Source organism: Martes martes (assembly GCF_963455335.1).
Source record: "Martes martes genome assembly, chromosome: 10".
NCBI classification, from domain to species: Eukaryota; Metazoa; Chordata; class Mammalia; order Carnivora; family Mustelidae; genus Martes; species Martes martes.
Genome location: NC_137898.1, coordinates 105,579,316 through 105,593,451, shown reverse-complemented (window position 1 = coordinate 105,593,451; position 14,136 = coordinate 105,579,316). Strand labels below are relative to the sequence as shown.

The 14,136-nt window shown below is 57.7% G+C and overlaps 1 protein-coding gene across 3 annotated transcripts in view; it reads left to right on the top strand.

Moving 5' to 3' along the window:
* Window positions 1-840: 840 nt before the first annotated feature.
* ZBTB16 (zinc finger and BTB domain containing 16) overlaps window positions 841-14,136 on the top strand; it is a 177,626-nt gene continuing 164,330 nt past the window's right edge. The window contains exons 1-3 of one of the 3 annotated variants that reach the window (XM_080815628.1): window positions 952-1,139; window positions 3,182-3,248; window positions 4,124-5,481. In XM_080815628.1, coding sequence (XP_080671754.1) covers window positions 4,214-5,481 — 1,268 coding nt within the window. In that variant the 5' untranslated portion in view covers window positions 952-1,139; window positions 3,182-3,248; window positions 4,124-4,213. Of the gene's footprint in view, window positions 1,507-3,181; window positions 3,249-4,123; window positions 5,482-14,136 lie in introns of all 3 variants that reach the window. The other 2 variants (XM_080815627.1, XM_080815629.1) reach the window with 2 other exon arrangements.

Below are 14,136 nucleotides of genomic sequence, written 5' to 3'. Positions count from 1 at the left end.
TTTCAAGCTTTCACTCGCCCCTTGAAGGCTTTGCCTGAGCAGGATGCTGTTCTCAGGAACTGTGTCCAACCAGGTTCCCTGGCGGGGGGCGGGGGTGGAGGGGGGCCAAAGCCCAGGGGATGCGCAGGACTGAGAGGGATGAAAGTTCCTCTCGGGCCTCGACCTCGGCCTCCCGGGATGCCCACTGCTAAAGTGGGGGAGGGCTCTCCCTTCCACGACTGGTCCCCGCGGACCCTCTGGCACCAGGCTCCCCAGGGCCTGTGAACTGCGCGCCCGGAGACTTCTCGCAATCGGGATGCCGTAGGCATAGAAGGCCTGGGCTTGGGCTGAGAAAGGGACCTTCTGCCACCGATGTCGGGGTACAGGGGATGCAGCCCCGAGCCAGGAGAAAAGTGAAAGGCGAGATGACACACACAGAATCGAGGCAAACACCGGAGCCGGGGACGAAACTCCGCGCCTGGGGCAGCAGGGAAGAAGAAAACCCGTGTCCAAAGGAAATAAAAAGCCTGGGGTTGAAAGCGGGGGCTGCTCCTCGCCCCTCAACTCCACTGCCGGCACGGAGGGTTCCGAGTCCCCGGCACCGCTCTCCGCGAGCTCCTTCTTCCCTCTCCGCTGGGCGGCTGAGCGGCGGCCGCCGGCGCCCCAGCAGCAGCTAGATGTCAGGCGAAGCCCAGAGCGCCGCGCGCGGGGAAGGGAGGGGAAGGGAGGGGAGGCGGGAAGGGGAGGGGTGGGGCGGGGAGCGCGCGCGGGCTCGGCCAGTGCGGGAGGGGGGTGGGGGTGGGGGTGGGCGGGCTGAGCCCGGGGACGGCGCGGGAGGGGGGAGGGAAGGGGGGCAGCTGTGGGCAGCGAGCCGGGCTCGGCCGCCAGCACTAAAGATGGAGAGGCGCCGGGGCCTCGCAGGGGAGGGGGCTCGGCGTTGACGTGGGACGCGGCGGAGGCGCCGCAGCCGGTGGTGATTTGCTAACCTCGCAGCAGAGAGGAGTTGAGGGCGATGAGAGCGGGTACTGCGAACTGCCGGGCGCTGCCGCCGCTGCCGCCGTGATACCGAGAGCAACAGTTCCCAGCAACACCCCTCCCCGACACAGGCACACACCCCCAAGAGGCACGCACACCCACCCCCAGCGCCCGGCTCGGCAGCGGTGAGTGAGGGGCCGGGGAGGGGCGCACCGCTCAGCCGTAGGCGCGCGCCGGGGCGCCCCGGGGCTGGAGAGGTCCGAGGGGCGCGCTCCCTTCGGCCACTCGGCCGCCGGGCTGGTGCCTTATTTTATTCGGCTTGTTCCCTTCCTGCTGCGGCAGCCGTCGCCACCGCCGGTTGGGGGTCGGCTGGAAGGGGAGCCCCGGCTGTCAGCTTGGGCGCAGCTGCCTCCCCAACCCTTCCTCTCTAGGGCACGGTCGGGGTGAGAGGTGGGGGGCAGAGCGGTCTTGGGGGGTGCTGGAGGCGCGAGCGGTGGGTCGGGGAACCGGAGGCTTTGTACCACCAGGGGCCGGCGGAGGAGCGGCGAACCGGTGGGTGCTCATATGTATGCGGACCGGTGCGCGGGCGCGATAGGGTTGTGCTTTATTTGTGTTTATTCGCCGGCCGACTGGGAAGCTAGAATCGGAGGATCCGAGGAGTGGATCTGGGGGCGGAGGGGAACAGGACTCGGATTCACTTGGGTTTTGCTTTCTCTTTGAAAAACGTGGTGGGCTTTTTTTTCCTGATTGGACTTGAGCCCCCACCCTTTTGGGGGGGGAGGGGCGGCCGTGGCGGAGCCCCAGATCCTCCTCGGCCCTGGGCGGGACCGGCCGTGGCGCCGGTGCTCGCTGTGCGCTCCGGGCCGCGCTCGGTGGGTGCCCCGGCTCTGCACCTGATGCATTCGGGACGCGTTTCCCAGCCCGGCGCGCCGGCAGCTCGCTCGCACAGCCCCTCGAACGCTCCCGCACGCGCTCGAAATGCGCACCGTCTCGCCCGCCCGCGGACCCGCGGGAACGCACGGACGCGCTGTGCGGCGATTCACTCGCCCGCTCCCCGGGACGCTCGCCGTGTGCCCCGGCCGGGCACCCTGCCCGTCGCTGCCGGGGGTCACGGCCCTGGGTCGGAGAGGGAGGGCCGGCAGCTCCCTGCTCGCCGTTCCTTCCACAACTCGGTGTCGGGCTTTTGTGCTTCCCCTTCGCCGCGGGGCGGGTCCGCCGCCTCGCGCTCTCGCCCAGGCGTCCAGCCTGCCGGGACTCTCGCCTTTCGTCAGGGTCTCTTTCGCTTTCCCTCTTCCCTAACCCGCTCCTTTTCTCTCCGCCGTCTGGCTCCCCGGGAAAAGTTGCTTCCCCAAGTTTGCCGAAGTCGCTTTCAAGTCTCCGTGGGGGTGGCGGGGACTGGGGGCGTGTGAGAGCCAGATCGATCCCCCGGAGCTCCAGCGGCTGAGCGCCGGCGTTCCCCCGCGCCGCCCGGCTGAGCGCTGCAGCCGGCGCCCACCTGATCCCGGGCGCAGAGCCGTGGGTGGGGGGTCGGCTGCCCGAGAGCACCCTGATTTCCCGCAGGACCCAGGGCGCTTGCTTTGGGGAAGGAATTCGGGTGGTCCAGCTTCCATTCTCGCGAAGGCCCCTCGTCGTTCTCCGAAGCCCCCGGGTCTGAAGGAAAGCGCACGCACGGTGGCGAGGCGCGGATGAGTGGCAGTTCCACTCTGGACGGCCTTAGTCCCCACCCCAGGGTGGGCAGCAAAAGTGTCTTGTCTAGCCGTCCTGTTAACCCTTTCCGCGTGAGATCTGTGGCTCTGGAGCCAATAGGGCTCCTTCTGGGGGCGGAGGCAAGCCCTGTTTGGAGAGCCAGGGAGAGCCAGCCTTCAGCTGTGCTTCCACTTCATTTCACTGTGGCGTTGGCCCCAGGAAGGCCGGGGCGGGGGGTGGGGGGGGAGCACCTGGGTCTGGGTGATGTCTTCCTAACACTTTAAACCGGCGAGGGAGTCCCAGAGCCCTGTTACCGATCCCAAACAGTGCTTTGGGAGAAGCCTTTGTCTCCAGCCTCCTCTCTCTTCATACTGGTAGACGCTGGTGCGGGTCTCCCTTCTGGTGCCTCCAAGCCAGGTCCAAAACCAATTGCTACTCGTGGGCACAGGACTTTGGAGCCTGTGGGACATGCTTGGAGTTCATGTACTTCGCTTGTGCACTGCTGGCTAGAGGGGTGCATATTTCCTATGACCTCTTCTAGGTCTTTTGTGACCTCTTCTCCTGCATCTGATAGATCCCCTTGCCCACTGGGCACTTGTGGGCAGGAGGTAGGTGTGGCATGTCCTAGAAGCATGTATACATGTGCTAACTGTGCCTCTCTGGCTGCTGCGTTGCACACACATGCCCACGCACACGCGGTCCAGATTTCCAATTGCATGTGCAATAGCTCTGAGGCACCTATGCATGGAAGTAAGCCAAAGTAGCGTGAGGGTTATGTGTGTTCCCATTGGTGCCTGAGGGGGTGGGGTGAAGGTGTCTGTGGGTCAGTCCCTTGAACCCCTGAGAAGAGGGCAAGGGCAGAGGCTGGAAGGTACTGCCTGGCCGTGGGAGGGCCAGAGAAGGTACAGCCTAACTCGTAGATTGCCGTGGGCCAGGACTATCGGCAGCACGTCCCAGGTGGGCTTGCCTGTGTTCCCCCGGCTACCGCAGCAAGGCAGGATGTAGAAAAACTTTGTTTAGAAGATGAGGCTTACTGCACAGGGGACGTGAGAGTGAGATCCTGGGCTTTCATGGACTAAAGGAAGGGCTGAAACTCTCAAAGGGTGGGCTGACTCTGCCTCCTAACGCATACGGGCCTTGTTGCGTGTATGGGAGGCCCTGCTCTCAGGCTTCAGGAAAGCCCAGGACTCACAAGGCTTCACTGTAATTCCCATTTCGCTCCAGCCAACAGACATCACAGAGCAGTGAATGAGGTATATGCTGGAGCAGAACCTTCTCTTTACCCTCCTCATACCTGGGCTCCCAAGGGCACATGTGCAGAGTTCTAGGAAGCTTCCTCCCACCCCCATCACAACTGCCGAGACTGTCTCACGGGGAGGGGGACCTATGGGGGCGCTGTGTTGTCGGACGCCTTCTTTTTAGAGACACTAATCTGTCTTCTGTCCTCTCATCTCATTTCCTGCCCCTCCCTTGTCCCCCATAGCCCTCTCCGTTGGCCCAGGACACGCACCCAGCCCCGCCACGCAGAGCCAGGAAGGAAAGAGAGCCTCATGCCTAAGCCGAGGGGAGCACCATGGATCTGACAAAGATGGGCATGATCCAGCTGCAGAACCCCAGCCACCCCACGGGGCTCCTGTGCAAGGCCAACCAGATGCGGCTGGCGGGGACTCTGTGCGACGTGGTCATCATGGTGGACAGCCAGGAGTTCCATGCCCACCGGACCGTGCTGGCCTGCACCAGCAAGATGTTTGAGATCCTCTTCCACCGCAACAGCCAGCACTATACCCTGGACTTCCTCTCGCCAAAGACCTTCCAGCAGATTCTGGAGTACGCGTACACGGCCACGCTGCAAGCCAAGGCGGAGGACCTGGACGACCTGCTGTATGCAGCCGAGATCTTAGAGATCGAGTACCTAGAGGAGCAGTGCCTGAAGATCCTGGAGACCATCCAGGCCTCAGATGACAATGACACGGAGGCCACCATGGCAGATGGTGCGGCCGAGGAGGAAGAGGACCGCAAAGCTCGGTACCTCAAGAACATCTTCATCTCGAAGCATTCCAGCGAGGAGAGCGGGTACGCCAGGGTGGCCGCACAGAGCCTCCCGGGACCCATGGTGGACCAGAGCCCTTCTGTCTCCACCTCATTCGGTCATTCGGCCATGAGTCCCACCAAGGCTGCGGTGGACAGCTTGATGACCATAGGACAGTCTCTCCTCCAGGGAACGCTCCAGCCTCCCTCGGGGCCCGAGGAGCTGACTCTGGCTGGAGGCGGGAGGCACGCTGGGGTGGCCGAGGTGAAGACAGAGATGATGCAGGTGGACGAGGTGCCCGGCCAGGACAGCCCTGGGGCTACCGAGTCCAGCATGGCAGGCACCGTGGGGGACAAAGTTGAGGAAAGGGGCAAAGAGGGGCCTGGGACCCCGACTCGGAGCAGCGTCATCACCAGCGCCCGGGAGCTGCATTACGGGCGCGAGGAGAGCGCGGAGCAGCTGCCGCCTCCCACCGAGGCTGGCCAGGGCCCCCCGGGCCGACCCGAGCACCCCGCGCCCCCAGCCGAGAAACACCTGGGCCTCTATTCCGTGTTGCCCAACCACAAGGCCGACGCCGTGTTGAGCATGCCGTCGTCGGTGACCTCGGGCCTCCACGTGCAGCCTGCCCTGGCCGTGTCCATGGACTTCAGCACCTACGGGGGGCTGCTGCCCCAGGGCTTCATCCAGAGGGAGCTGTTCAACAAGCTGGGGGAGCTGGCTGTGGGCATGAAGTCCGAGAGCCGGACCATCGGGGAGCAGTGCAGCGTGTGCGGGGTGGAGCTCCCCGACAATGAGGCCGTGGAGCAGCACAGGTAGGCCCTCTCGGGTCCCGCACCCCGCATCCCAGCCCCGGCCCTCTGCCTTGCACACCCCGCCTTCAGATACCCAGCTACCCCTGCGCCTGGGGCCTGGCTGCCCTGGCCTCGCTGCTCTTTGTAAAGAAACCCCCATTTTTTCCAAGTCCTGGCTTGGGTGGGGGGCATACTCTTCACATGTGGCAAGAGGGTCTGGGGTCTTTCCCTAAGCATCGGGGAATCCTCAGGCGCAGCTCTTCTCTCGCTTTTTATTTTTGGGTTCCCATTTAATGGTTTTTCTGCTGTTGGGTCTGGTCGCCTTTGCCTGGAGTGACTAATAAGCTGGAAGGAGGGAGAAGAGGAAGTGGGATTGGGGAAGAGGGTCTCCCACGGCCCTTCCATGGCCATGTTGCTGGGTTTCAGGGACACAGGTGCCCAGGTCCCCGGGGAGTGCTCCCCGCCAAGGCCGGTTCTGGGCAGCTCCAAGCTCGGGAGGGGCTGATGGGAGCAGCTGCGGGTTCCACGCGTCATTCCTGGTGAACGTTTATCACCAGGAATGTTGCTTCCTCTCCTGCCTCGTTCTCTGCCCCTGCAAACACATTTGGAGGGAGTTGATTTACATTCAAGGGGGAAGGATGGGTATGAGCATTGGGATTCTGCAGCCTGCTGTCTTATTCTCATCCCATCTCTGCTCACGTTGAATTAAATGCGACTCGGGGCCAGCACGGGCTCCCCTCTGGCTTCCGTTTCTTTCTCTGTGAGATGACCATTCATTGAACTCTTGTGGCATGCCTGGTTCAGTACTGAGTGCTTTACCTGGAGCCACGTTTTTGTTACAACAGCCCTCTGAGTTGGGGCGGCCGGGGAGGTGCTCGTCTTTCCCATAGGAAGATGCTAAGACCCTTTCCCGGGGTCACATAGATGGTAAGAGACGGGGCTGGATTCAAATTCAGGTCTTAGTCTCCTGGCACTTGGCCACCTCTTGGAGTCGCTTAGCGCTGGAGAGGATCACGTCTACACAACAGAGGGTTTTGAGAATCACTCCTCCTAAGTGGAGTGAATATGGACAGAACCCATCGGGTTCTGGTTTGGCCGGGTTTGGCTTTGGAGGGTTTTTGGCTTTGACTTGGATGTGTTGTAATGACGTGCCCGTCATTCTACCCTCTGGTCCCTGGGTCTGGTGAACAGGGTCAGGAAGGCCACTTTCATTGTCATCCACGATAATATTTCCCGCACGCCCTCTCACCTGCTGTTTTGCCGATCTTGGGTGGGTTCCGCCCTTCGTGGGCAACCCTCTTCCTCTGCCCGCTGCTCCTGTACCTGAACAGGGGCGGGGGTGTGAGTGAGAGGGTGTGGGGGCTGGAGAGGCATCTGGAGGTTGGCTGGTCACCCCACGCCCAGCTGGAAGCCGCTCCGGCCCTGCCTGATCGGTGGCTGTGAGACTGACTTTGTGGAAAGTGCCGCTGAGCTAAATGTAGCCGAATTTTTCCGGCGGGTGCGAACAGTAACATCCAGTGAGGTGTGTCTTCCTGATGCTCGTGCTGCTCGGAAATAGACGGAAGATGTGCTTATTTTTGCTCAAACTTTCCCAAAGGGGAAACCCTCCTCCCCAAACTTGACCAGACACATCTATCATCTTCCCCAGATATGAATTCTCTTAGATACGTGCTGTGAGGAGTGGGGTATGGCAGAAAGTCATGTTATTCCTGTGTCTCCTCGGGTCCTGGTTGCCTCTACCTGGCTGGGCTACAGAAGATACCACCCTCCCAGGAGGTCCAGGCTCCCATTCTGTGGGACCTGCTGTCCGGGCAGAGGCAGAGGCCTGGCTACGTTACATTCCCTGGAGAACGGGCTGTGGAACTAGCCATGTCTCCGTGGGAGCTTGGGATCATGATGTAACCTTTTGGAGCTTTGTTTTACTCTTTTTTTTTTTTAAGACTTTATTTATTTATTTGACAGACAGAGATCACAAGTAGGCAGAGAGGCGGGCAGAGAGAGGGGGGGAAGCAGGCTCCCCACTGAGCAGAGAGCCCGATGCAGGGCTGGGTCCCAGGACCCTGAGCTGAAGGCAGAGGCTTAACCCACTGAGCCACCCAGGTGCCCCTCTTTTACTCTTTTTAAAATGGGGATGGGGCACCTGGGTGGTTCAGTGGGTTAAGTGCCTGACTCTTGATCTCCGCTCAGGTCTTGATCTCAGGGTCATGAGTTCAAGCCCTGTGTCGGGCTCCACGCTGGGTGTGGAGCCTAACTTAAAAAAAAAAATTCCATGGAGATGGTCTGTAGAGGGTGGTGCTGAATTGGTAAACTTCCAGAAATCCCTAGAGCAGCGAGCGAGGGGCACATGGGAAGTGTGCAGGTGACCACAGAACCTTCGGTCCCCCATTTTGTTCGGGTCTCTGTCTCCACTCTGAGTTTTAGAATGTAGTGTCCACAGCGCTGCCTTCCCCCGGGGCCGTGCTGGCCATGAGGCAGTGTGGAGAATGGTCCTGTCCCTGTGAGCTTATGAAGGGAAGGCCCTGGCCCAGGGATCCTCGGCTGTGGGCTGCTGACATGGCAAGGGTGCTTTTGACTGAGGGTGGAAAGTCAGCTCCTGCAGCCCAAGAAACGAGAGCCTCGGGCAGGGCCTTGGGTGGAAACTGTGGGGACTGAAGACATCAAGGAAAGGAGAAGATGTTCCTACAGCCGCCCCCCGGCTCCCGGTCAGATGCAGCTTGGGGGGGGCTTTTCCCCCTCCCTCAAAACTCCCGGATTCAGACTGAACTCCCTAATTCCTGTTCTCCTCTGTACCTCCCTGCACATCCCAACTACGGGTACAAACCAGAGGGCAAGACCGAACAATCAGAGGGGGAGATTTCGGCGTCCGGATGCTGGGCGGTTGGCTGTAAACATAGCAACAAACGTGAGGGAACAGCAAGCGACAGGTTTCGTTTTTATTTTACTTTTAAGCCACAGACTAAAGCGTTGCTGACGGTTCAGTATCCAGCAGGTCTTGTTGCCTGGGTTCTCGTGGAACAGAGGGCGCAGAGGGCGGGGGCGGGGGGAGGCAGGGAAGCAGTGCAGGAGGGAGGGGTCCTCTGAATCCCGCCACCAGGTCGCCTCAGCAGCCCCAGGCTGGTGAGAGGGAGCCGGAGCCTCCGACAGGGTAGAACAGGGAGGTGGTGGTCCCCGCGGTGCACGACAAGGACGTGCAGGCAGCATCACCTGTCGTCAGGGACCCGTGGAAAGACAGGGCAGAGGCTCCTTGGGTAAATTAAACGGGGCTCCCTTACCTGAAGGATCCAGAAAGTCAGCAGACCCAAAAGGCCAGCCACATCCTCCAGGCAGATGAGGAACAAGTTCTGGGCACCACAACCTTCTTCTCCAGTGTGCTCCCATCGCAGAGGACAGTACCTGAGGGAGGGAGTGTCACAGCCGGCTCCCGGACTCCTTCTCTAGGTTCATCTCTCTCTGCCTCTGTCTCTGAAACACCGGAGCTGTTCTGCATGTTGGCTTCGCTGGATCTGATAAACCAGGGATGAGCTAGGGACCGGCTCACCTGACCCCCGTGCACCTTCTCCTTCTCCGAGTTAGACACACCGGTTGATAAGATTACAGCAGGCGGTGTGGTTGACTGAGGTGTGAACAGAGTCCGCATTCCCAGCCCTCAGTCTCCGTCTGACTCTGTTTCTGAATTGTGTGCTGCAGAGTCAGAGCCAGGCCTCGTTCCCCCGGGGGCCTCTGGATCTCCTCCAGCAGACCGTTAGCCCGGCCACAGCGGGACCCTGTGCACACACAGTAGGAACTCTTGCCTGCTTCTCGAAGGGATGCTCGGGAAACACAAGGAATGATCTCAGCCAGCTCCCCGGGCCCACGTGTGCAGCCCTTCCCAGAGGCCTCTTGGGGCCGGCTCTAGGGTGCCCGCACCACGTAGCTGAGATGACAGATTTCTGCCTGGCCCCTTGCCTTGGTCTCTCTCAGGTGGCCAGCTGCTCTGTTTTCAGCGGTTGACCAGAGGGCCAGTAGCTGTTGACCTTGGTTTCGGCCACTTTGGGGAGCTCAGCGGTTGCCCTCACTCTTCTGGGTCGCCTCTTATCATTCTGCCGGCTTTAGGTGCCCCTGAGGTCAAAGCCAGCTCTGCTGGGAACGAGTGTGCCAACAGCAGTCATATTCACAGTGCCTTTGATCAGTGGTAGCTCTCTCTTTGCCAAGCATTTTTCGTGACTTTCTCCCTGTCCACCGCACAGCCTTCCCTACACGGGCTCGGTCAGGTCCATCATCCCCTATCTGAATGTGAGGTCTGCAAAGCTCTGAAAACTAAAAGGTTTTGTGCAACCCATTGAGTGGCAAAACCTGATCGGAACTGATGGGAGGCTATATTTATCCCGTCTATCTTGAATATTCATATGTTTCATTGCAAAAATATTAATGTGTTTGATTACAGAGTGCTTCCCTAGACTCCTTCGGGACTGGCAAATCTTTGTAGGTCCGTAGTAGCTTCCTAAAATCCCAACAGTTCGGCTTTCTGGAGTACCCACGGGTTTTGGATCAGGGATCGTGGACCATTTTTAGCTCCACCTTGCAGACGAGGAAAAGGAGCTTTGGAGCCAGTAAGTGACTTGCCCAAGGTCACGTAGCTATAAATGGATAGGGTCAGGAGCCCGGCTCCCCTTCCGATGCCCAGTCCTGAGTGCTCTGCGCCAGGCCATATAAGCACATGGACACTGCTGTCCTGGGGCGGGTCCATCTGACCTAGTCTTTGGGTGCCAACACCTTCCCTCGGATATCACCATTGGGGGCCACGGCTATCTTCCTTGACGTCAGTCCTAAAGGTCAGGTAGAGCCCGACTTCTCTGAGCGGCTATTTGTGGCTGTTCTGTCATTCACAGATTTGCTCAAATCCCTTCTGAATCCATTTCTATTTCCAGGAAGTGCCCTTTTGGGGGTGATGAATGACTTACGTTTATCTCCTCCCGGGACTCCTGGAAATCTGGCCTTTGGAGAGGTCGTTAGTTGTGGAGTTGGGAAGACGGCAGGAGGCTCGGGGGGTGTTTGCTGTGCCCGGCCAGGGCGGAGGCCAGGCCTCTAGACTCTGCCGTGTGGTTTTTAGCTCTGTGATCGTTGTCGGGCTCTTTTTCCTTCTGAGCTTAATTCCTTCATTTGTAAAACGAGGTGCTCAGATGTGCTGTTTCTGGATTGTTGAGTTCTTTAAGAAGTTTCCTTAAACCCTTACGTCTTCATGGGGTCCTTTCTGCGAATTGCGTTCGGCTCTGTGTTGGATTGGCAGTCAGCCAGCTAAAATAGGGGCTCCCTCTGATTTACTCCTGTCTACTCCGGCTTCATTTTTTAATACTTACAGAGTCAGTTGGGCTCCAGACTGAACTCTGGGACATTTTGAAGATGATTTCTTTTATTTTCTTTCCAGTGGAGGGAACTGCCCTGTTCTCTCATCTCAGTGAGAAAAGTCCCATTTTAATTTGCTGTCACTATTGGATGGAGCTGCTAATTGCTGGAGGGAGAGGAAGGAAGAACGCCTCAGCTCAGCGACACGTTCGCCGCCCGCTTGTTCTAGGAACTCTATTTATGAATCTTTAAAATAGTGATTATCCTAAACTGTTAAAATCAAACTCCATTCACAACTCTTTCATTTCTTGCTAATTCAGGGGAAAAACATTTCCAATCACTTTAATTTTTTTTAAATTAATGACTTTAAAACAAGTCCAGCTGAGAGACTTCAGAATCTTGCTAAATGAGCACAGGCGAGCCTCAGTGTGCCCCTTGGAGGGTTCCTGAATTATCCACAGTAACGGAAGGTTTTCTTAAATGTTCTGTATCCATGGCGTTGGGTGAAAGCCCTGACTCTTTTGGTTGGGGCGCCTGGGTGGCTCAGTGGGTTAAGCCTCTGCCTTCAGCTCAGGTCATGATCTCAGGGTCCTGGGATCGAGCCCCGCATCAGGCTCTCTGCTCAGTGGGGTGCCTGCTTCCCCCCCTCTCTCTGCCTGCCTCTCTGCCTACTTGTGATCTCTCGCTCTGTCAAATAAATAAGTAAATAAGTAAAATCTTTAACAACAACAAAAAAATTCGCCGAGGCATCCCCACTGCTCTACCTCTGACGTTTTCCACGTAGTAAATGTGTATTTCGAGCCAATTAGGCTATCTGGGCCTGAATCCCGATTTTACGACGTAGCAGCTGTGTGACTGGTTGTGTTTCTTAACCTCTCTGTGCCTTTTGGCTCCTTAGTAAAACGGGCGTAATAACAGTCCCTACCCACTGGGTTGTTACGAGGATTCACTGGCAAATGTTTGTCCAGTGCAAGGAATGGTGGCACCGAGTAAATGCTCCGTGTGTGTTCACTGTTGTGTTTTTATGGCTCTTGTTGTGAAATGGCACACTGGCCGTGCAGGGGAGGAAATGCATCCATGTTGGTCTGGGGCCTGCTTTCCCCCAGAGGTGTTAGTTCATATAGCACCGTTGGGGACCCATACGTCCTGAGCACCTGCATTCCGCCCCCACCCCCAGAAGCTGATCTCTTGTACCCTGGTGGCCAGGGTACTCTTTGTCCCATTGACCCGCGGCCTGATGAGTCATTCCAGTTCTCATTTAAATTTAGCTGGGCAGCGCTCCACCGTCATCGGTTCCAAATGCCGAGCAGGCTCACCCAGGGTCCAATAACCCGTGCCCGTGGCCAGGCGAGCAAATCAGTGTGGTCGACACCGAGATGAGGAGCACAAGCCACAGCTTATGGAGGGAAGTCTGGGCTCGAGGCGGGTGGGCATTCCAGAGCTCCTTCCCTGCCCTGCCGCCCCCACCCCCCCGACCCCATGCAGCTAATAGTGGATTTGGAAACAGCATTTTCAGTGCTTGGTACATGACGGGTTCTGTGCTAAGTGCATTCACCGTCAGGCTGTCCTCACGCACTCTGGCCACCCTGTAAGGGAGATACTAGTTGCTATTTCCCTGATGGGCAGAGGGGAGCATGGGAGGTTAACAGACTTGTCCACGGTAAGACCGTGAAGGGGGTGTCAGGGTTTGTGCTCAGACCTTTGGGCCCCGAGTTCACTATGTTTTCCAAAATGCCCTGCTTGGACCTTCGGGCCCGGATGGAATCAGAAGGGAAGGGGGCATATAGGAAGGACCAGCTCCGTGTTTCCTGCAGCCAGTGGCCACGAGGCTCATCGCTTGGTCTCCTCTGGCCTCTTAGTCTTCTCCAGTGGCGCGAGAGGAGGAAAGTAGGGGTGGGGGGCTGCTTACTTAAGAGGGTTCAGATTTTTGGGGGCCGCGGCTACAGAAGTCCCCGGAGCAAGGCATCACCACCTCATCTCTAACCAACACAGAGAGACCAGCTTCTAGTGATAGAGACCTTTATGCTGACTCAAAAAAGGAAAAAAAAAAAAAACAACAACACAAAAAACAAAATAGAAAAGGAGAGAGAGAAAAAAAAGCCCACTTACAAAAATAAAAATCCCTTGCTGTTAATTTCATGCCAGCATCATCAGAAATCCCCTTTTCTACAGTCTCCCCTTAAAAGCCCCGGTGTCCTTATTATGCCGGCGCAGTCTGGAAAAACCATGGTTGGGTTTTGCCTGCGTGAGGCTTATCTCTGCAGCTGCGAGCAGGGGATCCGGTACTTCGTTGTCAGGATGGAAACTTCAGCTGAAAACTTGCCAGCACCTGAACAGGTCTTAAGTTCCGGCTCCCTTTCGGTTCTGTCCTCAAGCCCTGATTTCCATCAGCAGGCACAGACTGCGTTCAGCGTTGCCGGAGAAGCTGGGTTAGACAGCGAGGAGACCTTCCTGAGGCCGTGGGGGTGCCCCCGGCAAAGTGATTAGGAGACTGGGTCACAGAACTTTTGATGAAGAGGAGACATCGCGGGGCCAGTTGGAAGAGGTTTTTAGCATTCTCCTCTCTTTGGAGCCTTTTTTTTTTTTAATTTTTTTTTTTAAAAGATTTTATTTATTTATTTGACAGAGATCACAAGCAGGCAGAGAAGCAGGCAGAGAGAGAGAGAGAGAGGGAAGCAGGCTCCCTGCTGAACAGAGAGCCCGATGCGGGGCTCGATCCCAGGACCCTGAGATCATGACCCGAGCCGAAGGCAGAGGCTTTAACCCACTGAGCCACCAGGCGCCCCTCTTTGGAGCCTTTTTTATTTACGTCTTTTAAAAGTTTATTTTTTTAGGGCACCTGGGTGGCTCAGTTGGTTAAGCCACTGCCTTTGGCTCAGATCATGATCCTGGAGTCCCCGGATTGAGTCCCCCATTGGGTTCCCAGCTCCATGGGGAGTCTGCTTCTCCCTCTGACCCTCTCCCCTCTCATGCTCTCTCTCTCTCTCTCTCTCTCTCTCTAATAAATAAATAAATAAATAATCGTTAAAAAAGTTTATTTTTTTATTTAAGTCATCTATGCACCTCACGTGGGGCTTGAACTCAAGACCCCAAGATCAAGAGTGGCCCGCTCTTCTGACTGAACCCACCAGGTGCTCCTTTGGGCCATTTGGGTTCCCCGGAAATGTTAAGTAAGGACTTGGGCACCGACACAAACCACCACCAGCAGATGTGTCAGGAGTAAGACAGACGGACTGCCAGACCGTTGTCTTTGTAGGGGGCGAAGTGTGCAGTGCAGGGGAGCGAGCTGACATCACACAGACGTGGGTGTGAGTGCTGGGGCTGCACTGTGAATCCGGGCAAAGGACTCCACCT